This window comes from Mastomys coucha, unplaced genomic scaffold (assembly GCF_008632895.1).
Source record: "Mastomys coucha isolate ucsf_1 unplaced genomic scaffold, UCSF_Mcou_1 pScaffold16, whole genome shotgun sequence".
Lineage (NCBI taxonomy): Eukaryota > Metazoa > Chordata > Mammalia > Rodentia > Muridae > Mastomys > Mastomys coucha.
In genome coordinates this window covers 28,491,523-28,518,387 of record NW_022196898.1, presented here as the reverse complement: position 1 = coordinate 28,518,387, position 26,865 = coordinate 28,491,523, and the positions used below count along the sequence as shown (strand labels likewise).

Sequence of the window (26,865 nt, the reverse complement as noted above, 5' to 3'; positions counted from 1 at the left end):
AAGAGTGGGAAGTGAGTATGATCGGGGTATATAATGTAAAATTCCCAAAAAATCAATAAAAACGTTATTTTGAAAAAAGAAAAAAATGGAAGAATGGAAGAATTTTGCTACTTTCTTTTCTTTCTTTCTTTCTTTCTTTCTCTCTCTCTCTCTCTCTCTCTCTTTTTTTTTTTTTTTTTTTTTTTTTTTTTTGCTACTTTCTGCTTCTGGAATTCTCTTCAATGCCCCAGACGCTGACAACTTTAAAAATAGAAAGCTGTCAAATTTTATGTATGTTTTGAGAAAAATAACTCCACAAAACAAGCACATATTTATCTACCCATACATTTTTAAATAGTGGCTGTCGTTGAGTCTGCTAGCTTAACAACTGGCTTTGGCAGGATTTAAGAATAACAGGCACTTTTCTACATGGCACCCAGCTAATGCTAAATAAAGGAACACCATACACCTGTCTGAAGAAACAGAAAGCCTTCCTTATTCAGGCCTGAGAATGTTTCCTTGGCACTGAAGATCCTGGTTTTAGCTGGAACATTTCTTCAATTTAGGAGCTCCAGTGATTATAATTCTGACATTGCTGTTTTCCCATACTCTATTTTTTGCCAAGCAAAATATTTGTACATGTACTTAAAATGGTGCTTTTCGTCATGTCTTTTACAAAGGAATTTTAAATACAGCATGCATCTAAGTAGCACTAAAACATATCCCTTCTTTCTCTGCTAGCTTCCCAACATTCTTGCCTCCAAAGCTATGAAGCCTCTGGTCTACAGTGTCCCACTTTGCCTGCCCTGTCTACACTGATGCTTCTCTGGGCCCTAGGCTGCCAGGCTCCTACCTCTTTTATTGTCCTCTGAAGAAACACTGCCTGCCATGTGTCTTGGTACCTTGTCTCCCAATGGGTTCTTTCTTTGTCTTTGTATTTCTCTCTTTGACTAGATAACATTCTCCCTTTCAATCCCTGAGGGATAATGCTCGATGGTAACTTTTAGTTTGACAGGTTTGGAAATGCCCCCTTTCTATCTCCTCTCATTATCACTGGCTGAACATGGGATTCTGCATGTCCTTCTCTACTCTAAGGGCCATACTGCAGCAGATGGGGTGGTGACATGCTGCTCTAACAGTCCCCCATCCCATCTCCTGGAGGCACCTGCTTCCCTCTGGATGCTTCCTGCACTCTCCTCACGCCCAGGACTGTTCTCAATGACCCCACAGTACAGTTCATCAGTCACATTTAATGAATGGTTTCAATATTGGAAATCATCCATTCCCTTAAAGGAACTGAATTACTGTTTTTCTCTTTTCTATTTCTCCTGGCCTCTTTCTGGACCTTTTTCTTATCGTGTATTAGAAAATTTAATTTTTATATGTTTTCCTTGTCTTTGTGTGTGTGTGTGTGTGTGTGTGTGTGTGTGTGCGCGCGCACTTTTGGGGGGAATCAACTCAGCTACATAGTGTGGATTTTTATGCTATAGCTAATCTTTATACTGATTGTTTTCATCAATAAGGATTTAAAAATACTTTTCATATATTCTTTAAACAATTTCATACATGCACACAATGTATTTTCATCCCATTATCCTCATTTTTCCCTCCTGGCTTCCTTAAGACCTCAATGGATCTCCTTCCACCATCTGCCAATCCATTTTTATGTCCTCCAGCTAAAATGTTGACTTCTCTTGTTGGCTGGCTCTTGGGTGAGTGACCATAATTGTAGCAAGTTCATGAGTTCAACAGCTATGTCATGTCCAGAAGATAGCATTTCATAGAACCTCTCCCCATCTTCCTACTCTTAAATTCTTTCTGCTCCCTCTTTATTGAGACCCTGGGGAAGGGAAGGGAAGAGGTGCAGGGAACAGGTGTTCTCTGCAGGGCTGAGAACATTCAACAGTCACTTATTCCAGCCATTTGACCAGCTGTGAGTTGCTTTTTTAACTACTGCCCACTACAGAAAAGAGTTATCTGGCCAAGGTTGACAGTAGCATTAATCTGGGGGTAATACTATTTAGAAGGCAGTTAGAAAACATGTCCATTTAGCAGCAGAAGGAGCTTTACTCACTCCAAGGCCTATCTCCTCCTGAGCTTTGGTCTTTTAGCCAGGTTTACCAGGTACGAAGTCCTTCCTATGGAATGGGCTTGGATCCAGTGAGAAAGTAGGTAGTTGCCCCTATAAACTTTACATCACTGTGGCACACCTTCCCTGGCAGGTCAGTGTGACAGGACACAGCACTCACCACTGTGTGCATTGGTGACTTTTCTCTCTTATGGCCTGTAATGTTCCCTAACATTACAAAAGCTAGGCAGCAGGTAGGACTAGCTTTGAGGTCAGTTTCAGCTTGATTTCTCTATGTCTTGCCATGAAAATGTATTGTGTCTTTAGTGGTCTATTTTAATAATGGTGAAGAAAGAAGAGCAACAGCAATAGCCTATATTGTTTGGGGAGCTTTGGGGGCTACTATACCACAATGAGGACTTTAATAGATGCATTTGATTTCTTATTTCAAAGCATTTCATTAACTGAAAAGTACTTATAAATCAGGTGCCTGATTTGCTAATTGTAGTTTCAGTTTCTCCATTGTCCCGAAGACCCATTTGTTGGTTTCCTCTTACACCCTCAAGAGTGTTTTGGGTGACAAATTTATGGTTACATCACTCATTGAGTCCTTGATGTATCCCAGTGTTCTAAGTGTTGTGCGTGTAACAATGCTGCCTATACCATAACCCTGCACAGGAGATCCTGTCACCATCACTTTAAAGACTGGGAAAGCAAGGCTGTATTTAAATAATCGTTCTCAAAGTGTCATGACCACTAGGCAGTGTACACCACTGGATTAAATGTAAGGGAACTAGTGGAAACTCAAAATACTTCTATGTCTCACAGTCTCACAGGGAGGGTGATCATGCAACAAAGCTGAGTTCATCTTTAACAGTGGAATTGAAGAGGGAGAGCTGAAGGGATTTACAGGATTTACAGGATTTACAAAGGATAGATGATGTTGAAGTTGCTTTTTGAAGCATGACTCAGGGGCTTCCAGAGACCTGGAGGCACTCCCCACTGCGTTCATACGTTGCTTCCCACGTGGCCTTCTCCTATTGGATTAAGCCATCATGATTGCATTCCATTTTTATTTCCTGTTACTATCATGGCAGGGGCTATGCTTCAACTCCACTTTGGTGTGTTAATACCTGTTGCATAGAATATACTCACTAGTGAAAGTGTGGATGAACTCCTCATCACAGGACTAAACTGAAGACATGTGGGAGGTGTTTTTGGAGATAGTTTGAAGGCGATTGTAGACAGGTCAAAGAGCATTTACTAAGAAGTACCTACAGAGACAACTATAGCAGGGTTGAAAAGGAACACCCACAGAGACAATGTCAAACGGTGGAGATGGTATCTGGGGCCCAGTGCCCTGTATGGAGTAGCTTTCTGACTGGATGACAGGGATGGATAAATGTTTCATTGGTCAGTTCCTCCTTTTCCTTATTCTCACTACAGATATGGGGACAATGAAGCAGAACAGGAGTTAGAATCATTGAGTCAATGGGGTTATTTGAATGACCCCCATCTGAATGACCAGCTGGCTGCTTTTTAACTCTGAAGATTGGATGTGTATGTGAATGTTTCATGTTTGCTGTTCAGGTAATGAAAATCACATTATAGAGAAAGTAAATTTTATAGATTAACCAGTACTCTTTGCTTTTGATTAAAACAAAACAAAATAAAAAAAAAAAACAAAAAACAAAACAAAACAAAATCCACATCCTGAAAGGATTGTTTTGGATTCAGAACAGAAAGAACTACAGGAACACTGTCCTTTCCCAAACTTGGCTTCTAAATTCATGGAGCTTAAGAGAACCCACTGCTTTTCAGATGACTCATGCCCAGCCAACAGCACACAGTAATGCCAGTCACCAAATTAAGTAAGCGTATTCCAGAGAGCTGCAAGAATTTTTCCCCAGTAAATTTTTCTACAGTAAATTTAGGTTTTCACTTAAGAACCTTACTATAGTCTGAATTTCGTGTGTGTGTGTGTGTGTGTGTGTGTGTGTGTGTGTGTATGCGTGCGAGAGAGAGAGAGAGAGAGAGAGAGAGAGAGAGAGAGAGAGAGAGAGAGATGGCCAGGGAGCCTCAGTGATCCGCCTGTCTTTTCTTTAGTGCTGCTGGGATTACAAGCATATGCCACCATGCCTGGCCTTTTTTTTTTTTTTTTCTTTATCTTTTTTACATGTGGGTTCTAGAGATCAGACTCGGGTCTTCATGCTTGTGAAGAAAGAACTTTACCCTTGAGTATCTCTCAAAGGTCCATGTTTTGAAGGCTTGCTGGAATCTTTAGGCCCACAGCTCTTCCTGTGTGTCTCTCTCTGCTGTCTAGGTGGCATAAGGTAGTAGTGCTCATCTGTCCTCTCCTCTTCTCCTCAGGCCCCTCGCCCCTCTTCTCTCACCCACTCACCACCATGTGACAACAGGCTAAAGCAAACATGGGCTGAAAACCTTTGAAACTATAAGCCAACGCAAAGTTCCTCCCTTTAAGTTGATTTTCTTGGGCATTTTGTCACACTAATAGGAAGCTGACTAATGTAAACCTCTTATTTCAAAGATTATCGTTAAAAGTTTACTCTCATAGGAAAACAAGAGAAAGAAGGTACCCCTAGTAGGCCTTCCCTTATATGTTAAATGTGTACAGGGTGGGATCTGTACAGCCACAGGATTTGCTCGCCTCTTACAACACAGAACCCGGCCAATTCATCCTCTACCAGTACAGTCTCTGATGACTTCTCTAATTGGAACATAAACTGTTCCTGTGTTTCGCGTCTTGTGCCGTTTATTCCTGTTGATGTTAGAAGTGCTGTGTGTTTATGCTGGAAATACCTAGCTGTAAGCAGAGGAGACCGTATGAAGATGAGTGGACCATCCAGTGGCCTAGCTAGGGAAATCTGGGCTATTTAAAGCAGGGATATGCTTACTTTAATTTAGAAGAAAAAGTAAAGAGCTAACTTCACACGGCATGACTGCACTCGCTGTCCATCCATGCCCAGAATGCTTATATCTGACGGGCAAGAGAAACAAGAGAATAAAAAGCCTGGTAACAACTCAGATTCCAAGCATCTGGCACACATCAGGCCACCACTTCATATCCGCTGAAACACATCTTCACTGTTCTGTAAGACTCAATAATTGTATAACATGACACACCATTGATTTAATACAGCTTTCAGTTCTCAAGAGAAAGAGGCAGTATGTGTGCATGCTACAATATTTATACGAGAGTCTGACTTCAAGTAAGCTAACATTTTAAAAGTATGCCTATGGATGGATGGACTCCTGTAATGTTCTCTGTTGGGTATCTCATCTCAGAAACAGAGTGGACTCTTGCCTCCATTGTGCCAATGGGCAAGCATTATTCAGTGCTGGGAATACTAACTTTGATAATCCCACTATCCACACTACTTTCTCCAAGGCCACTGATAACTCCAGATGTTTGTCTGCTGCTGTTTTCCTTGCTTTCTGTTAACTGCTGTTGAAGACCTTAGAATCCTCTTAGATTCTTCACTCCCTGCTATCATCCTGTCATCTCAAGGGACCCGACGTAAGGCTCCCTTACCTGCTTCACATCTTTCATTGAACCTGACCCCTTGTGTGAAGAAACCCTGCTCACAAGACTCCATCCCTTCTCTCCCCATCTCGTCTTGTGGTTCTTAGTTCTAGCTGGCTATCATGGGCAGAGAGGGAGATCTATTTAAAACACCCAAGCCTAGATCCCAGCCAATATCAATAGAAACAGTCTACTTAGACTGAAGGATTTAGCTTGATGATTCAATTTCTTCACCAGCAACCTTCTGGTAACATTAACAGTGCTCTATGAAATTATGGCATGTATGTATTTAGCTGTCATTTTGGAGACATTGTCCCCTCTCTTCATTTGTCTGTATGGTCTATTTTCTCTAAAAGCTCAACCAAGCCCTAACTCTCCATATTTAGAAGCTCTTTAATTTAGAAGAAAAAATAAAGAGCTAACTTCACATGGCATGACTGCACTCACTATCCATCAATGCTCAGAATGCTCACATCTAACTGTCAATGAAACTAGAGAGTAAAAAGCCTATATACCAGGCTTTAGTTCTTTCGGCTTGTCAGAAGACCCATGGTGGGCCTGTACAAATGAGATGTCTCCTAGCCGATCTTGTCACAACTGTTCCTGTCATTTCACAACTGTCCATTCTCCACACAGCATTCCAACTTTCTAAGAGTGACCTTAAGCAAAGGGATATGGATCGTGTTCCTTCTGACTGAAACCCTCCCAGTGAGCTCTCTTTGTTCTTACACTAAAATCCATACTCTCCAATCAGGCCCACAAGTTTTCAGCAAGTCTAACCCCTTGTCTTCCCACTCTCCCAGGACTTTCTGTGACCCAGGCATAGATTCTAGTTCAATGCTTCTTCTGCCTGGCTCAAGTAGCTCCTAGTGCCAGGATGATCTCCTACTCGCCTTTTCAATATTACTTCAATTACAGACTAAATTCATAATTGTACCTACACTTATGAATGAGAGGAGATAAGCTGTAACGAGACAAGTGTATTAAAAAGCATGCTTGGATTAACCAACATGAACTTTATCCAAAGCCCTCAGAAACCCTTTAAGCCTTAGCCAGGTTCTTGCCTAAAGGTCCTGATAGATATGTTTTGTGGTGAACTGTTGTATCACAAACTGGATGAAGCAGGGTGGGATATAATGTTTTTTGAGGGAGCCTATCCTATAGCCCAAACTGGCCTCAAACTATGTAGCCAAGAGTGAACTTGACCTCCTGATCCTCTCTCTACTTTTTAAATGCTGGTATTTCTGCATGCCTGGCTCCGGGATGGTAACTTTTTCTCCCCCTCCCTAACCTACTTGGCTTCTTTAAAAAAAACAACAACAACAAAAAAAACAAAACAAAACAAAAAAAAAACCAGTGTCTTGCTAGACAGCCTTAAACTAGTATGGCCTGGGACAGGGGAGATGGCTCAGTGGTTAAGAGCACTGGCTTCTCTTCAAGAGGACCCAGGTTCAATTCCCAGTACCTAGGTAACAGATCACAATTTTCAGTTACTCCTGTATCAGATGCTGGGTTCTGGCCTCATGACAGGCTATACACGGTGTACAGATGAACATGCAAAACACCCATATACATAAAATAAAAAGTAGGGTTAAAAAAGTGTTTTAAGAAACTAAAAAGTATGTTAGTTTCCCAGTACTACACATACACATATCAAAAAAGGCACAAATGTTGTATTTTTTTTAAAGAGTCATATGATTGTTTTATAGTTGTGTATAATTGTGTATGTTAAGCCTGGTTTGCTTGTTATTGTGAAGCAGTCAGACTTTCAACTGGAGAAGTGCTGCTGCTGTCTGAGAAGAACAGAGCATGGAAACTGGCTGGGAGATTGAATACTACCTAGCCCAGAAAAGAGAGGCCCTCAATCCAGCCCCAAATCAAAGGGGTTGGACATCTTTGCACCACTGGAGTTTAGAACCCTAGGCAAACTATCTTGACAACTCAAGAGTGGGGCAGAAAGGTTTTTAAGAAGTACAAGTTTAGAGTCACAAGACATAAGCATCCTCCAAGGCACCTGTGTCTGACTTGTTAGAACTAGGACCACCACCAGAGGCCATAGAAGAATCTAGAAACTACCAACATTTAATGAATTTTTACCTTCTCAAACTGTAATTTTCTGGTTATGGTTCTACTTATTAATTTGCATTTGTAATGGTTTGAAATGAATGGGCCCATAATAGCCATATGTTAAAGGTTTAGTCCCAGTCTGTGGGGTGGCAGAGCTTCTAAGGGGTTAGGAATATATATCACTCAGTGGTGTAAAGTGTAGTCATAGTTTAAGCCCCTGAACTTGGTCTCTAGGATTCCTAAAAGGGAGGAAAAGGAGGTAGAGGGAGAGAGAGAAGGAGAGAGGTAAGAGGAGGAGGAAGAAAGAGAAGAAGATGCAGAGAAGGAGAAAGAGAAAAGAAGAAATAATACTTAGAACCTTGTGAGAGGTCTGGTCATTGGGAATATGCCCACCTGAACCATGGGACCCTAGTTCTTGTGTCTCTCATGGGGTAAATGGCTTTGTTCTACTACAAGATTTTACCGTGATGTACAGCTTGGCCTAAGGGCAGCAAGGCTAACTGATCATGTACTAGAACCTTTAAAACTCAGAGCCAGAATGAGTCTCTTCTCTCAGTAAGTTGATAATCTCTCAGGAGTTTGTCACAGAAACAGAGAACTAAGTCAGTGTTCACACAGGCAAACTGATTTTAGTATTTTCCCTTCTTAAATGTATGCTCAGATTCTGAACTTAATTCACAATCCCCTAAGCACGAGGATTTTTTTTCATAGACATTTTGCATCGTTATGACTTGGTACAATGCATAGAATGGTGCCTAGAAATAAAGGTAACCTTTTCTCTCTCTAGGGAAAATGTTCACAGCTTCAGCAATTCTCGGATACAAGAAGGTATTTATATTTACAGAGTAGCACATTCAGGCTTTTACCATCAACAGTTGTTAAAGGTGTCCTCAATTTCCAATAGCCTCTCTCTGGTGCTTTGCTTTGCTGCGAGAGAGCTGATAGAGTACTTAACAGCAGACGTTAGCAACACTGTTCAAAAGGGATGGAAATGTTCACACAGCATGCATGCCTTTCATGCAGTGCAGTGTAACTCTCTTTATGTGGCTGTTCACAGGAGCAAGTGGCTGTCACTAACAAGATGTTGTCCGGGAAGATCTTCTGGACAGTACCTGACAAACTTTTAAAAATATTTGCTTGATTCTATTTTATGGATGTGAGTGCTTTGCCTGCATGTATATATGTGAGCCATGTGTGTGCTCAGTGCCCACGGAGTTCAGAAGAGGCCATCCTATCTTCTGGAACTGGAGTTATGGACAGCTATGAGTCACAATTCAGGTACTGGGAACCAAATCCGGTCCTCTAGAAGAGCAGGAAGTCTCTGTAACTACTTAGGCATCTTTCAGATCCCAAGGGGCTATGTGATCTATTTTATGTTAGTAGAAAAGACCAAATCCAATATTTTTGTACACACTAACTGCATCTTTCAAGAATGAAAACTGGAGAGAAGCAGCGCTCCCTGCCCCACCCCCACCTCCTACAGTATTATGCCTTTAGCCTTGTCTGACCTTCCCCTCTAGGATCTGGATTGCATTCCAGCATCGCAAGAGCCCAGTATTTTCTCTTCCCAGTAATTTAACACACCTAGAGCCACACGTGTTTAATTTTTCTTAGCGGCTACCTTAAGACAACAAGAATTCAAGCCATTATGTGACTTTGGTAAGACGATGTTTATTAACCAAGACTACTTATTATTGGGGTTTCTAGGCCAACAGCATGAAATGAGTTCTTTTTAATTAAATATATATAATATAGTTTCTCCACAGAAAGCTTACTTACAAAGCTGAAACTAATCTGCTCATCAGTGTCCACTTTTACCAGCTGCTCCTCCAGTCTCTTTCCACACTCTAGTCTAGCACTGTCTTTATCATGTTTTTTGCTCTGTCTTTTTCCCCCCCGATTAGACTGGCAGAAGATTAAAATGTATTGTGTTCACTAGAAATAAGAATTTGTGATTTCTACCTCCCACACAAAGCTATATGAAGCAATAAAAATAAAATGATAGTGCGCTTTTTAGAACCAGAAAAGAAGCTGTGCCTAACTTAGGAAGGAAACCTATTAACTAATGTAATACCGTACTTTACAGGTACTTACCAAGGGTTTTGATAGCGGTGCGTTACTTTCTCCAACGCTCGAAGACTTAGTTCGCCGTGCTGTAAAAGGAGCAAAGCTAGAGGTCAGTGGCATTCCTTAGTTAATCGGGATCCACGGGTTTAAAGACTACGTGTCTATATTCCTCCTCAGAATTGAAAATGAAGGAGGAGGCCGGGCGGTGGTGGCGCACGCCTTTGATCCCAGCTCTTGGGAGGCAGAGGCAGGCGGATTTCTGAGTTCGAGGCCAGCCCGGTCTACAGAGTGAGTACCAGGACAGCCAGGGCTACACAGAAAAACCCTGTCTCGAAAAACCAGAAAATGAAGGAGAAGTGCTAAAGTCAGCTGAAAGAAAATTGGAAGAGATGGTTGCTTCCTAAACTGGGAGGGGCTGCTTCCTGAACCGAGAGGAAGCTGTGGCTATGAGCTCCACTCCCTCTGGGTGAGTGGAGACGGCTGGGAAAGGGCTCAGGGACTGTGTGGTCTAGCCTGGAGTCCCTGGGTGCCCCCATGTCTTTCTGACTCTGGAAGGAGGCAGCGCTGTGGACTTTCAGCCATTGTTTAGGTAGCAGATCTGAAAACTCTGATAGTTGAGAATCGATTTGGTAGCTAAATATCAGTTTAACATTATATGTATATGTATATATATATATATATATATATATATATATAATGATAGTGTGTGTGTATGTGTGTGTGTGTGTGTACACACATATACATATATATACATATATGTATATATATATATACGTATATATATGTATATATATGGCCCAGAATCCCACACAGTGCTACGGTGCTGTGTGCACTGGAATGATATATTACTCCTGAATGAATGATCCTGAAGTGTCAACTCTTCCGCCCCATCTTTTTAAATAAACTGGGACACAAAGGTGTGATGTTCATATTCCAAAGGGTTTGGGTTTACAATCATTTCTCAGTTTGCTGTATTACAATTGAAAAACTACAACATGAAATATCAAAAAGCATTTCACTTCTGCTTTGGAATGCACTTGATAGGAAGTCCCAGATTCGTAACAACTCAAAAACTAGCAATAACAGTGAACCTTCAGCAGTCACTGGCAACCCGGGATGTGGATGTTCTTAACCCTCCTGTCCGGCTCTTCCCCAAGCTTTGGCTAAGAATGGACTTTGCAGGCGGCCTGCCTAATTGTGGCCTGCCTAATTGTCGTGTGTGCTGGTTCCTTATACTACCTGCTGGCTCAGATGACCCAAAATGGCAGCCTTGACTCTCACACAGAAAACATGTGTACAAAGGAAGGATCATAGAAGAGTTCACCCATCAGTCAACAGAAAATGTCTAAGTAGTGATCTGCAGTCGTGGAAAGATCTTGGCATCAGTTGATTCCTAGCATAAAATTAAGTCCCTGAAAACTGAATTTGCCTACTAATTCAAAAATAATTTTATCATCATCTTTGGACAAATATACTCAGACATGGATGATCAACTTTGATCTTTTGCTACTCTGTTTAATAAAAAACCATGAATCTCCTTAGGAAATACTAAAAAGTATCTTTTCCCATATCTCTTAGGGCTCCTTGTATTAATGTTGAAATGTTATATTATCTGAAATAAGCTTATCCTTTTGTATTTTAATTTATTATCAAAATATGCCATGATTTATTTCAGCAGCCATACTCACTGAGGCGCTAAACCTAATGAATTCACAATCATATAAACATTTATATTGGTCCATTATTCATAATAAGGAAAATATTGATCAATAGATTAGTTCATCGAGGGATATAACTCAGGGGTAGAGCACTTGCCTAATAAGCACAGGGTCCTGTGTTTCATCCCAGAATACAAATAAATAAACAAGAATTTAAAATATTTATGTAATCCACCTAGAAATAATAGTTTAAGGAAATTAGTGAAAGAAACTTTTATATCTCCTCTAACATTTTCAATTACTAAATATAATTATAGGTTCAAATTAGACATTTATTATGAAGCCATGTTTAAATAAGTCTAGGTATTACTAAAAATGAAATGCCTGCTAATTACATCTAGCAACTGTGAGCTAGACACATTTTCTGAATGAATAAAATCTGCTAAAATTGGTTATTGCATCCATCTGGGGCTAGCTCTATTGGACAGCCATTGCTTATGCCACCCCCCTTTTCCACAGCCCACCTTTAGAATAGCCCTGCCACACTCAGGTGATCTTTGGGATTGTATAGAGGAATCCTTGCTTTGTTAGGATATTCCACACTGCTTTTGAGAGGGTATCTGATTGAGCTTTCCTTACTGGAAAGGACCATGTTATCCATTTCTGTAACTATGGGCTTTTTCTTCAGTAAAAACCGACACAATGCGATGTATTTCAAGAATGTGTACACACTAAGGTTTTCTTCTCCAGCCTCCTTCCTTGGTAACACTGGGCTCTCAGTACCAAAGAGTGGAGTGGAAAAAACCCCTCTGGCTACCTTTTGTTATGCTAATGGATTTGTTCTCTTCTTGCCTCAATTTGCAAACTATTACGGTTAACCCCTTAGGTGTCTTTCTGCCCACAGCCAGTGATAGGCGCCCACATTGTTGTGACTGGGTCACTAAACTGCATAATGTTGCCTATTTTAGACTGGAATTATTGAATCAAGAAAGGCAGAAAGGTCTTTGCAAGAATGGGGCATCTGAAGTATTCATTTTATATTCAGAGCAAGAGTTGAAACCAAACAATTGTTTCTGGAAAATGTCAGTGTTAAAGGCTTGGATTCTGTGATGTATTTTCATCAAGAGGGGGGAGAGAGAGAGAGAGAGAGAGAGAGAAAGAGAGAGAGAGAGAGAGACTCACATTTCATTTTATGCCCTGTTACAGATAAACCTGAGGTCTGACATGAATGTTTTTGTCATTGCTGTTTGACTGCAATGTTTTAAATAATTTGAACTAATAAATCGACTTTAAGTAAGCAGTAAACACTGGGTTTTTGTGAGTCTGTTAACTATGGAGCCAGAATTGCTACTTTCTGTTGTATATTCTAGTAGAGTGCACATTCTATTGTGGTTTTTAACCATGCTTATAACACTATATAGTTTTAAAATATAGGCACAGAGAAACATTAATGCCACTGGATGCCATTTGTTAAGCCCTGCTACAAGAAATACTATGCCAGCATGCTGCACACCTACCTCTCAATCCAGAGAACAGTGCTCTGAGGGCTTGCTATTAACCCTGTGGTGGCCAGAGTACCAATAGCCCCCAGAAGTCTCATTTTCTAGTAAACACACTTTTTTTTTCCAGATATTCAACCAAATACTGATCCAAGATGTCACTGGTGAGGGATTTTTTAAGTATAAATCAAGACTCTAAAAATCCTTTGAATTTAAGAAAAGGAGGTTTGCCCAGTGTGATAGGCTTGTAATGCCAGTTACTTAGGAGGCTGAGGCAGGAGAATTATAATTTCTACTTCTACCTAGGCTACAGAGTGCCTAGGTTAGCCTAACCAACTTAGTGAGACCCTGGCCCCAAACAAAAAGTTGAAAACAGACTGGAATGGAGCTGTATTAGGAGCACTTACCTAACATCATGCATGAGCCTACTAATAGTTTTCTCTCCAAGTATTACTTGAGCATGTGTGCGCACGCGCACACACACACACACACACACACACACACACACACACACACACACAAGAGAGGGGAGAGAGAGAGACAAAGAGACACAGAGAGAGACAGAGAGAGCACCTCAGTGAACCTAACCTAATCAGAGCTCTTAGAAGATCCCGAACTTCTTGACAAAGGGGCTGTAACCTGAGAGGCATGAGACCTGAGAAAGATTTCCTTAGTAGCTTTGAAGGTTAAATGAGTCATGTGGTGAGGAGTTTGGGCCTTCTTCAGCTGAGAATGGCACCTGGCTAATGCATATCCCTAATAACCACAAGGAAGTGGAGTCAGCTACAACCATATGAACTTGAGAGAGATGATAGTAATTCCCTGTCAGCTCTGGGAAACTTGAGCAGCAAGTCAGCCATGACATCCTCAGACTTCAGACCTATAGATCTGTGAGCAGATACATAGTACTCCATGGCATTGCTGAATTTGTGGTTATTTGCTAGGGAGCAGCAGAGAACCAATATAATCTCCATTTTAGAAGTGGTAAAAATCAAGGTGTCGTAAAAATATTAGTAAACACATATCACAGAAAAGGGGGAAGATAAAAGTCTCCCAGCTGTATCCATTTAGCAGAATAATATAGTAGGTTCTCGCCTAGGGCCTATGACCTGTCAAAACACAGCATCTTGGACTCAGTAACAGTACCACACCTGAGTTGTATCTTATGTCGCGAGTAGGTTCTCGCCTAGGGCCTATGACCTGTCAAAACACAGCATCTTGGACTCAGTAACAGTACCACACCTGAGTTGTATCTTATGTCGCGGGCCTTGAATGTAATTTTAAACCTTTGGTTGCTTACTCTCCTAAGAGTGCTGCCATTACTGCACAAGCAGTATATCTTGCCAGGTTGGTTGCCATTATAGCTCACAGGGTTTACAACTGGGTGAGACCGATGAGTACCTTCCTCTTTCCAGCACTGTGAAAGCTAGCCAGTAGGGATAAAGCTTCCAGGTCAGTACCAGCTTGATTTCTTCATGTTCTATGACTCAACTATGTGTGCTCTTTAGCCATAGGGTCTTATTAAGTTCCAGAGGGTAACCAAAAACAATAGCAGTACCTTATAATGTTTTGAGGTCGATGGGACCCCTCCTAATAAACAATCCAAAAAGAGATAAGCCATTCCTGGTCTGGACTTTATATTTAATAGCTTTTGGTGTCTAGGTGGGGTATTGTTTGCTTTCTCTTATTATGGAGTACCTCCATCCATTTAAACCCATATATATATATGTGTGTGTATATGTATATGTATGTCTATCTATCTATATCTATACCTATATCTATACACATATAGATATAGGTATAGATATAGATATGTGTGTGTGTGTGTGTGTGTGTGTGTGTGTGTGTGTGTGTGTGTACTTGGGAGTACACATATATATATCCCAGCACTTGGGAGGCAAAAGCAGGGGAATCTCTTGAGTTGGAGGCCAGCCTGCCCATTTTAGGAATCCTTTATACTATTAGGTTTCCATATGACTTTTTTCAAAGGTCTTTATGTAAGCAATCATTTTCCATAGGGAGTTCTTCTACACTGTGTTCCTATTCACAACCCAACTTAATCCTTCTTTCTAATTATTTCCTATTCCCCTTTCATATCACCTGCATTCTTTTTTGATTGGTTGATAGTTTTTCAAGACAGGGTCTCTCTGTGTAACCCTGAATGTCCTAGAACACACTCTGTAGGCCAAGCTGGCCTTGATCTCAGAGATCCATCTGCCTCTGCCCTCTGAATGCTGGGATTAAAGGTATACACCAACTCTGCTTTTTTTTGTTTTGTTTTTAATTAACTAATCAATTTAACATAACAGTTTTATTGTTCTCTGGAAGTTTCACAACACGCATCCCAACCAATCATAGTCATTTCCCTGTCCTTCTTTGTCCTCCCCACCCCCTTGTGACCTCTTTCCCAAAAGAAGTAAATAATAAAAATAAGAATTAAAGAAGGTCTAGTTGTGTTATTCATTTACTCACTGGAGCATGGTCAGTGGTCTGCCCTTAAACAGAGCTGAGCTCTTCCCATCCCTCGCCCCCACCAGTTTCCACCCACGGTGGAAAGCCACACTTCAGAGCACTGCTCAGCGGCTACCTGTCTAGGCTGTCACTTTTGGAGGAGGGAGTAGTTGGGATAGGAATGGGGGTTGTCACAGAAGCGTTCCATGTCCCCCTCTCTCAACTGTGTGTCTGCGGTCATCGATATCACAGTAAAAATCAGCCTCCTTGCTTTTCACAGACAGCGGGAGCATGGAGCACGGGCCTCCAGATGGTTTCTGGTGACAGATCAGACCTTCAACATGGCTCCCAGCTGCAGTAGGACCACAGACCCAGACAAGGCCCTTGATGTTAGCACAGGTCCGGATGTCACCATCGAGCCACAGTGCAGGCCACTTAGATCAGCATGGCCCAGGGACATCAACGTGGCTCAGGCAGCCGTACAGTTCACGGACAGCCACGTGGCCCTCAGAGGTAACATGGGCCATAGACATCAACTCAAACCCCAGCTGTGGCAGACCATGGACCTTGTCATGGCCTTTGGTGGCAGCAGGGGCCCAGACATCACTATGGCCTCGGGTGACACCATCTGTAGTCTTTGTAAGCCACGTTCAGTTTTTATTGTTAGTTTGTTTTACGTTGAAAGCAAAGTCTTGTGTAATCTAGGCTGGGTTTGAACATCTGAAACCTCTGTCTCCATCTTCCAAATGTCATCATCTTAGGCATGTACTGCCACACCTAGTCACACATTAAAGCCACAAACAGAAATTTGACTCAAAAGTTGTATGTTTCTGTCATTTCTTCCTTATGCTCTGCCAGGGGGACAAATGCCTTCCTAATGCAGTCAGTCCTTTCCAGAGAAAGACCAAACCATGTTTGCCAGAATGGTTCTGAGTGAACTAGCCTTCTGACATCAAGCCTATAGCCTCACCCTCTGGTGATTTCCATCAGGGCCTGAAACTAAGGAGATTCTACTTTTGAAGCTACTGGGAGCTCCCCAAATCTCCATGCGCAATCACTGCAATCTAACCAAGTGCCTCGTTTGCAACAGTATTCACTCTTGGATCTGTCTAACGTGTTTGCTTTTGCTGTTCATTCTGAAGTTACAAGGTGAGTTTCCCCCATTTAATTGTCCAATTAGCTCTACTTCTAGTGGTAAAATTTCCCTCCTTGTGAAAAGTATTTTTCAAGTTAAGGTGGGGGGAAAAAAACGTAAATAGTTTCGAAGCAATTGTATTGAACTTGAATAGAATGGTTACTAATCTATTGCACGCTTAATTTTTTTCCCCCTGGGTGAATAGCAAAGGCTGTGCACAGGAACAAAAGCAATTTCATTTTTTATGTCTTATCATTTCTGGATCAGCATCTATGCCATGCTGAGCACCAGGATGGAGAAGTGAGTGGTACTGATGTTGTCTGTAGAAAGTCAGAAAGTCAAAGCCAAATAAGCTACTAAAAGCCCTGCAGGGGCTTGGGACCACAGTGCCGGGCAAGAACCACCTTATAAACTTCAACGGCTGTTCAACCTGAGACTCACAAGAGAAAGACCAGTTCTACAATTTTTGAGCCAAATTTGAAGCAAGCCAAGATAATGGGTCAGGGCCGTTTCAGGACTCCCAGGAAAAGGTGATAAGGTACCTTTTGCAGAGGCTTAGGCACACCCATAAGGCCTCCATATTATCCATCAGTCCTATGTATATCCTGACATTCCTGCCTGGGTATGTCTCACCTATATGTGATCAAGCACACCAGGTGCAATCAGGTCACACAAACCCGTTTAGGGGAGTGAAAACATAAACGAAAGCCTCCTGCAGTTCAGAAAGTATCTGTCCTTGGTCAAGGGGCTTATAGGTTAAAGGTTCTTGTCTCATGGGTCTCTTAGGTGCAGTAACTGAAACTTAACTTTGGCTCTGCCGCAACAAAGCACCCCTTTGCCCTCTCTGCATTCTTCCCTACTTGAGAGAGGTCCTGAAGCATTCATTTGCAGTATTCTCTCTCTCTCTCTCTCTCTCTCTGTCTCTCTCTCTCTGTCTCTCTCTGTCTCTCTCTGTCTCTCTCTCTGTCTCTCTCTCTCTCTCTCTCTCTCTCTCTCTGTGCCCAAACAGAGCTGGGACCACATGCATAAGGCCTCCTAAACTTAAATGAATTCTTGAATTCTTCCTAACACACTTGGCTGAGGTTCCTCAGCTTGCGAGCCTCAACAGTGGGAAAGCAGAGAGAGTGCCACGTGTCTGGTGTCATCTGCCCCACATTCTATGCATTTTTGTCAGCATAGCTGAGGTACTCTGCAAGGATTGTGTGTGATTAACAGAGGAAACGATCATTGCAAATTTATAATGCTTTAAGGATTTCTTCCAGTGACCTTAAGAAGAGAGCAACAAGGCCAGATTTAGAAAACAGATGTCCTGGTCTTTTATCCATCTGGGCTTGTGGTATTAGATCACGTACAAATTGCAGAATTCTTCAACAATAAACTTTTAAAACTTATCTGTGGAGTCAGACTAGTTTTACTGGACCATATTCTAAGTCCATCAGTCCTTTCTAAGCTTCTTGTCATTATCGAATAATATTAGTTGAAAGTCTATGGGATGTGCTTAATTTCTGACTTAAATTTAATGAATAGTGGAAAAGCCATTACTTACATAAGAAATATACTCAAGATGTTCCGTCAGGCACTACATAGTACTTTAAGCTGTCCTTATAACTAACATAAAATTTCCTTACCAGCTTCATATAATATAAGGCTCGTTTCCTTTGCTCTTTTTCTTCCAAAATATCCACATCATAATAAAAATAATGATAGAAAGCAAGGATGTATTTATTTTCCAAGTCACCACCAACTACCTGCAAAGTCTATCCGTGAGTGAAGCAAGGAAGACAGGCCACCAGCTGCTGCTTACCTCATTTCCAAATGACCTGCACTTTAAACTATCAATTATATTTTAAAATTTTGTTTTAGCTGATGTTTAAAAATCACAATGATGCTTTAATACATGCACATACTTCATAGAAGAGATAAGTCATTTTAGACAGACCTAGTTCTTCAAACGTTTCTCATCTCTATGTGGTGAACTCCTTCAGAGTTCTTTTCTGGGAGATTTGAAGTAGCTATTTAACTTACTGCTACTTAACTCCAGCTCAGTACTCACTGATCAATCCACTCCAGTCCCCTCTCCCTAGGCCTCTGGTAACTATCCTTCATCATCTTCTGTGAGATCAATCCTTAGGGATTCTGGATGTGAGTAAGATCACACGTCTCTGTGTGCCTGCCTGACACTGAGATATTTTTCTTCACAAATCTGCCCCAAACACTAGACAGGGCTTGTGCACCAGCTACATAGAATCAGCCATATTTTTTTTTCTGGTGGTTCAGAAAAAGTAAGTAAGACTTTATATAAAAATTACTTTCTTCAACTTACTTGAGGGATCCCATAAATGCAAACTTGTGTGTAAAACACACAAAATAAACCATGAAGGTTAAAGGGGGCAAATGGTATGACTGTATTATTTTCAAGGAAGAAGGAGGTTTCTCCTCCCTTACAGGTAGTCGGCATGTGGCATGCTCACTAAGACTTCCTGGGATACCATGAAAGAGTGTTACTGTAGCTGGCACTTAGGAATGAAAGGCCTTAATGCAATCATTTTTAACTACACACTATCAGATGCAAATAATTGGACAATTTTGTAAAGTTGAGAACTAAACACTAAACATATCCATCTCAGAGCAAAGTACTTCAAAGACATAGCTGTTTTAAGATATATATATATATATATATATATATATATATATATATATATATAATTGTGTATGTGTGTGTGTGTGTGTGTGTGTGTGTGTGTGTGAGAGAGAGAGAGAGAGAGAGAGAGAGAGAGAGAGAGAGAGAGAGAGAGTGCAGGTATCCATGGAAACTGGAGGGTCAGATGCCCTGGGGCTGGGTTACAGACAGTTGTTAGCTGTCTTTTGTGGGTGTTGAGAACTGCAAGAGCAGTATGTACTCAACTGCTTAGCCTATGCATAGCTGTTTTAGAAAAAAATTTTTTTATTTGTCTTTTATAACTTGGTTGAAAGGAGGGAAGCTTTATTATGCTTTTAAAAACATCTGGCTGAGGTTGTGTGCTTGCCTAGAATCATGAAGCCCTACTTTCAACTTCTAGTACCACCAAATGAGACTCAAAACTGGTGGCTACTTTAGCAATTATTCTAAATAAACCCAAAGATAAACGAGAATTTTTGGAGTGAGAAGAATACCCCTTAGTTCTGAATTTTAATGTTGTATATATTTGATAGCTCAACACTAACAACATTTATTATTATTATTATTATTATTATTATTATTAGTCATTATTACCATTTTTGTAGTTGGTTTTGATAAAGGGGGGATAGGGTCATCTGCTGAGAGTATGTTTCTAGCTTCTATTATACTACTGCTATTATTTGATTTGTTTTGAAGAGCTATAAAATACTTCTTAGATTAAAATCTCAAAAGTAATCCTGACCAAATTATTATTCCATCCACTATCAGGCTGGTACCTATGAACAACTTACAGATGAGGTGTGCTGTGTGGAATGGTGCTGAGTGGGAACTTGGGAGAACGCTGGCAGAATATGGAGAAAGAGACACAGGCTTTAGCCGGAGAGGCCACTAGAACTGACCGCAGTGGGACACAGGCACAGGGGTGTGCACAGGGAGGCAGCTGAAGCCCAGCCTTTCAATCAGTCTGCATCTTCTTCTCTTACTGTATGCTTCACTCACATGCCTGGGCTGAAGTCCTGATTCTGCCAGTTACCAGCTGTGGCCTCACGTAAAGAGCTCATCTGTCCATACCACAGTCTGAGCTGTCATAGAGAGGATCACAGCATGTTCTCACAAACACATCCATTGTAGGTATTTTCTTATTTATCTTTCCTAAATTATTCACTAGTGAGGAAAGCATCCAACAGACCAACCAATTTAAGATAAACTGAATCCATCAACCATGAAAAACTTCAGTATCTTATCAGAAATGCATTCAAATACCATTAAACTGTCCAAAGAAGCCCCTAGAAGATGCTGCAGAATTCATGACGGCTAAAACTATGGCAGAACTATCAAAGCTTGGAAAATTCCTATTAACCACATCACATGTGAGTATACAGGTGGATTTCTGTGTTGTAAAACACAATGGTTGCAATACGAATTGCAATGAATTGATTTAATGTTGTCTTGGGGATCATACCAATGAAAAATGGCTAACCAAGTCCAATATGACATCATTTCTGTGGTGAAAGCAATGGACTTAAATCAATTTGTCATGAGGTCAGAGTGCAGGAACAGAAATTGGGCATCAGGAAGCCAGCTGACCTTACTGATGTTTGGGTTAAAGCAAGGCCAGGGTGGGGAGGCAGACTATTGGAGAGGCAGTCAGAAGGCCACAGGCACTGTTTCAATTGGCTCCATTTTATTCCTATAGAAATGAAATACATAGTTTGGCAGAGACCAAACTCATTTAAGCAAGAAGAATGCAGTGCTCTTAAATCTGAGAGAATAGGAAAAATAATGGGCTTTCCAGATTGATTGCATATATATATGTATGTATGTGTATATATATCTCTATTTCTATCTCTACATCTATATCTATATATCTATATCTACATATATCTATATCTATATCTACATCACTATGATACTGTAACATACATGAGGCTAGGTAGAAATAGCTATACCATACACACACATACACACACACACACATACACACATGCACACAAATGCACACACACACAAACATACACACACACATACACACATACACACACACACACACAACACAGAGTTATCTGATGAGTCTTTACTGACCTCTACAGTATGGTAAGTGTTGCGGTGTCACTCAGAATGGTCCTGGCTGCAGGTCTCAGAGTGACCTGAACCTTAAATTAGCAAGCATGACTGCTGGAGCTATACACACCCAGCAAGGGTCTGTGTTAAAACTGCAGTTCTGAGCTATGGCATACAATACGCTGAGAAGTGTCAGCAGTCAGAAATGAAAAGTGGTCATTTTGGTGTGGAATAGGATGGGCAAGGAATGGCTACAGATGTGCAAGAAGTCGCAGGGAAACAAGGCATGGCCTAAATGAAGATCTACCCTCTACAAGGTGACCTTAGTTGACGCTACCACTCTCCTCTTACTATTTCCTGTCCTTATTATTACTGACATTCTATTCAAATTCCTGGCCCAAGAGGGATACTCACAGAGCCAATCTCCAATCTCCCTCTCCAACCCACTTCTATTCTTTCTTTTTCCTCTCTCTTCTCTCTGTTTCCCCCTTCTTTGTCTCCATTCCTCCCTCCTCTCTCTTCTCTGTCCCTGCCTCTCCCCCTTTCTTTCTCTGCCCTCCCATTCTCTTTTGTTGAGACAAGATCTATCTGGCTCAGGTTGGCCTTGAACTTATGATTCCCCTGCCTCCGCCTCCCAAACCATGGGACTACAGGCCTACAACATTAGATCTGATTCCTTATACCTCATGTATTTTCAGCAGGTTTGTATACATGGAACTGGTGTGTAAATCCCATGTAAATTCATGTGCTGGATGTGAGTAGATGAAAGTAAGTGGGTTAACAAAGAATTGAAATCTGAATCTAGATTTAAAATTTCACATTCAATGCACAGGAAATCAGGGCTGGGATTTGGAGGGGGAAGATTAGCAGCCCCAGTGACACACAAATCTTAATGGGTAGGTCAGTTGTAGGTGGTCCTTTGTAAATAGATGCAAATCTTTTTTGGTTAGTACATGCTGTCATTCCCAGAATCTTTCCTTACTCTAAAACTCTAAGTCCCGTGGTTCCTTTAAAGAAGTGTCTAAGATTAAAGAATAGGAGGCTACAATTTTGAGAGTGAGTAGGGGTATTAGGGAGGGGGTGGCATATGGGAGGAGCTATATGATAGAAAAGGGAGGAACATGATATAATTCTATTTTAATTAAAAGAAAAGAAAAAACGGACAGAAACCATGTCAAAATAAGTCATTTTAAAATTATTATTGTTGGATTGTAACCCTCTAGGAAGAACAACAGTATCAACTAACCTGGACCCCTCAGAGCTTCCAGAGACTAAGGCACCAACCAAAGAGCATACACAGGCTGGCCCATGGCCTTGTGCACATATGTAGCAGAGGACTGCCTTGTCTGGCCTCAGTGGGAGAAGAAATCCTGTAGAAACTTGATGCCCCAGGGAAGGGAGATGCTGATGGGGGTGTGTGAGGGAGGGGTGAGGGGGTGGGGGAGCACCCTCTCAGAAGCAAAGGGGATGGGGGGATGAGGTGAAGGCCTGGGAGAGGGGGCCCCAGGAAGGGTGGGCAATATTTGGAATATAAATAAATAAAATAATTTAATAAAAAATAAAAGAATTATTGTTTTCTAGTTAGCAGTTCTAGAGAATGTATGGGGAAAATTCTTATTAAATGCCTATTAGGACATAGGAACCAAGGAGCGGCCTGGAATGGGAGCCTTTGAGTTTCCCTCTCCACCTGTAGCAGATCTTCTGCCACAGGGCTCCATACCCAAATAGCAAACCTCCCAGGAGTGTGGACAGGCCTGTGAGTGCAGGTAGGATTACCACTGCTGCTCAGAGGAACACACCCAGAACCCTTAGGACACAAGAACCAAGGGGCTGCCTGAGATAGGAGTCATCCGGTCTCCATCTGCACCCAGAGCTGATCCTGTACCACAGAGCTATATATACAAATTTAGCCAGGAGAGAGCTGGTCTCCCAGGAGTGCCTACATACCTGTGAGCACAGGTAAGACCACCACTTCTATTCAAATTCCTGGCCCAAGAGGGACACTCACAGAGCCATCAGGACACAGGAACCAAGGATCAGCTGGAGACAGAATCCTTCTGTCTTTGTCTACACCCCAGAGCTGATCCTATATCACAGCTCTCCATACCCAAATTCTTCCCGGAGAGAACTGGTCTCTTAGGAGTACTGACATATAGGCTTGCAGGAGGGATAAGCCAAAGTCAGAGGTAGTAAGACGAGCTAACACCAGAGATAACCAGATGGTGAAAGGCAAGCACAAGAACATAAGCAACAGAAACATAAGACTACTTGGCATCATCAGAACCCAATTCTCTCATCATAGCAAGTCCTGGACACACCATCACACTGGAAAAGCAAGATTCAGATCTAAAATCACCTCTCATGACGATGATGGAGGACTTTAAGAAGGACATAAATAACTCCCTCAAAAATACAGGAGAACACAGGTAAACAGGTAGAAGCCCTTAAAGAGGAAACGCAAAAATCCCTTAAAGAATTATAGGAAAACACAATCAAATAGGCAAAGGAAATGAACAAAACCATCCAAGATCTAAAAATGGAAATAGAAACAATAAAGAAATCACAAAGGGAGACAACCCTGGAGTTAGAAAACCCAGGAAAGAGATCAGGAGTCATAGATGCAAGCTTCAGTAACAGAATACAAGAGATAGAAGAGAGAATTTCAGGTGTAGAAGGTACCATAGAAAACATTGACACAAGAGTCAAAGAAAATGCAAAAAGCAAAAAGCTCCTAACCCAAAACATCTGGGAAATCCAGGACACAATGAGAAGACCAAACCTAAGGATAATAGGTATAGAAGAGAGTGAAGACTCCCAACTAAAAGGGCCAGTAAATAACTTCAACAAAATTATAGAAGAAAACATCCCTAACCTAAACAAAGAGATGCCCATGAACATACAAGAAGCCTATAGAACTCCAAATAGACTGGACCAGAAAAGAAATTCTTCCTGCCACATAATAATCAAAACACCAAATGCACTAAACAAAGAAAGAATTTTAAAAGCAGTAAGAGAAAAAGGTCAAATAATATAAAGGCAGGCCTAACAGATTTACACCAAACTTCTCATGAGAGACTATGAAAGCTAGATGATCCTGGGCAGATGTCATACAGACCCTACAAGAACACAAATGCCAGCCCAGGCTACTATACCCAGCAAAATTCTCAATCACCATAGATGGAGAAACCAAGATATTCCATGACAAAACCAAATTTACACAATATCTTTCCACAAATCCAGCCCTACAAAGGATAATAGATGGAAAACTCCAACACAAGGAGGGAAACTACAACTCTAGAAATATCAATGGACTCAATACCCCAATAAAAAGACATAGACTAACAGACTGGATATGTAAATAGGACGCAGCATTTTGCTACATACAGGAAACTCTCCTCAGTGTGAAAGACAAATACTACCTCAGAGTAAAAGGCTGGAAAACAATTTTCCAAGCAAATGGTCCCAAGAAACAAATGGGAGTAGCCATTCTAATATCGGATAAAATCGACTTTCAACCAAAAGTCATCAAAAAAAAAAAAAAAAAAAAAAAAAAAAAAGATAAGACACTTCATACTCATCAAAGGAAAAATCTACCAAGAAAAACTCTCAAATCTGAACATCTATGTTCCAAATGCAAGGGTACCCAGAATTCTCAACTGAGGAATACCGAATGGCTGAGAAGCACCTAAAGAAATGTTCAACATCCTTAGACATCAGGGAAATGCACATCAAAACAACCCTGAGATTTCACCTCACACTAGACAGAATGGCTAGGATAAAAAACTCAGGTGGCAGCAGATGCTGGCGAGGTTGTGGAGAAAGAGGAACTCTTCCATTGCTGGTGGGATTGCAAACTGGTACAACTACTCTGGAAATCAGTTTGGTGGTTCCTCAGAAAACTGGACCCAGCTATACCACTCCTGGGCATATACCCAGATGTTGCTCCAACATGTAATAAGGACACATGCACCACTATGTTCATAGCAGCCTTACTTATAATAGCCAGAAGCTGGAAAGAACCCAGATGTCCCTCAACAGAGGAACGGATACAGAAAATGTGGTACATTTACACAATGTGGTACTACTCATCTATTAAAAACAATCAATTTATAAAATTCTTAGGGAAATGGATGGAACTAGAAAATATCATCCTGAGTGAGGTAATCCAATTACAAAAGAACACACATGGTATGCACTCACTGATAACAGAAGCTGAAGGGGTTTACAGACCCTTAGGAAGAACAACAATATGAACTAACTAGTACCCCCAGAGCTCCCACGGACTAAACCACCAACCAAAGAGGACTCCATGGCTCCAGCAGCATATAGCGGAGGATGGCCTTGTGGGACATCAATGAGAGGAGAGGCCCTTGGTCTTGTGAAGGCTCTATGCCCCAGTATAGGGGAATGCCAGGGCCAGGAAGCAGGAGTGGGTGGGTTGGTGAGCAGGGGAGGTGGAGGGGTTAGGGGGTTTTTGGAGGGGAAACTAAGAAAGGGGATAACATTTGAAATGTAAGTAAAGAAGATATCTAATAAAAATGTTTATTATTAAAATTTTTATCCATTTCCTATATAAAGTTGGCTGTTGAACTTTTTCACTTAAGAGCTATTGTTAGATTTCGGAGCATAGGGCAAGAAGACAAAAGGCAAGAAAGAAGACAAAGACTGACCTCAACACCCCTTTCAGGTGGAAGTGTCTGAAGGGGTGGGAGCTAGTCAGGATCTTACAGGAGTGGGCAGGGCCTTTGGCTTGGGAGAGTCGATACAGCTCAGGAGAGTACTCGCACAGCAAAACATTCTTCAGAAATTTACATCTCCCTTATTCTGGGAGTGCTTGACCAAGCAATGTAGGCTAACTTGAGAAACTGCCTGCTTTAGAAAACAGTCTCTTCTGAGATAAGGTGTGGCTGACTCATAACTGCTGAGCAGTAGCAGTAAGACAGTCTCAGCTCGACTTGGGGTTTTCTGTGGCTGAGGCAGTCTATCAGTTACAACATGTTTTGTTAATGTTCACCATGCTTCAAAGCGTGTTTGGTAATTATTCATATAATATATCGTGGTAAGAGTGTCTTGTATAGCTTGTGGAGTTTTGGTATTGGTGGAGGTCTTTGTTGTCTTATAACTTTTCACAAACCCTAGTAACAACAGCTCCTGAGGGCTGTGTGCACACTCGACTTTTCCCGGCCTCCCATTGCATTGCTGGGCTGGTTGCTTGTTTTACTTACCTGAGAATTGTACTAACTACTGGTTTCCTCACTCTTTTCTTTTTTTTAAATTAAAAATAGAGACAAAATATGAAAAGGCAAAAAAAGAAGAAGAAGAAGAAGAAGAAGAAGAAGAAGGAGGAGGAGGAGGAGGAGGAGGAGGAGGAGGAGGAGAAGAAGGAGAAGGAGAAGGAGAAGGGAAGGAGAAGAAAAAGAAGAAGAAGAAGAAGAGGAAGAAGGAGGAGAAGGAAGAGGAGGGAAGGGGTAGGGGAAGGAGAAGGAAAAGAAAAAGTAGAAGAAACTAACATTGTTACGAGAAGGCAGGAATTGCTGTTAAGATAGCAGGTCTTATACAGAAAGCTTCATAGCTTAAAGCTTCTGCTAAGCAAGACCAGTTTCTGTGCAACACACACACACACACATGCACTCACACACACACACATGCACTCACACACACACACATGCACTCACAC

General features: G+C 41.3%; 1 protein-coding gene across 2 annotated transcripts in view; it reads right to left on the bottom strand.

Annotated features, from left to right (window-relative positions):
* Positions 1-26,865, bottom strand: part of CUNH4orf45 (chromosome unknown C4orf45 homolog) — a 125,952-nt gene that overhangs the window by 33,639 nt on the left and 65,448 nt on the right. For both annotated transcript variants that reach the window (XM_031374133.1, XM_031374132.1), the window contains exon 3: positions 9,753-9,811. In XM_031374133.1, coding sequence (XP_031229993.1) covers positions 9,753-9,811 — 59 coding nt within the window. The remainder of the gene's footprint in view (positions 1-9,752; positions 9,812-26,865) is intronic.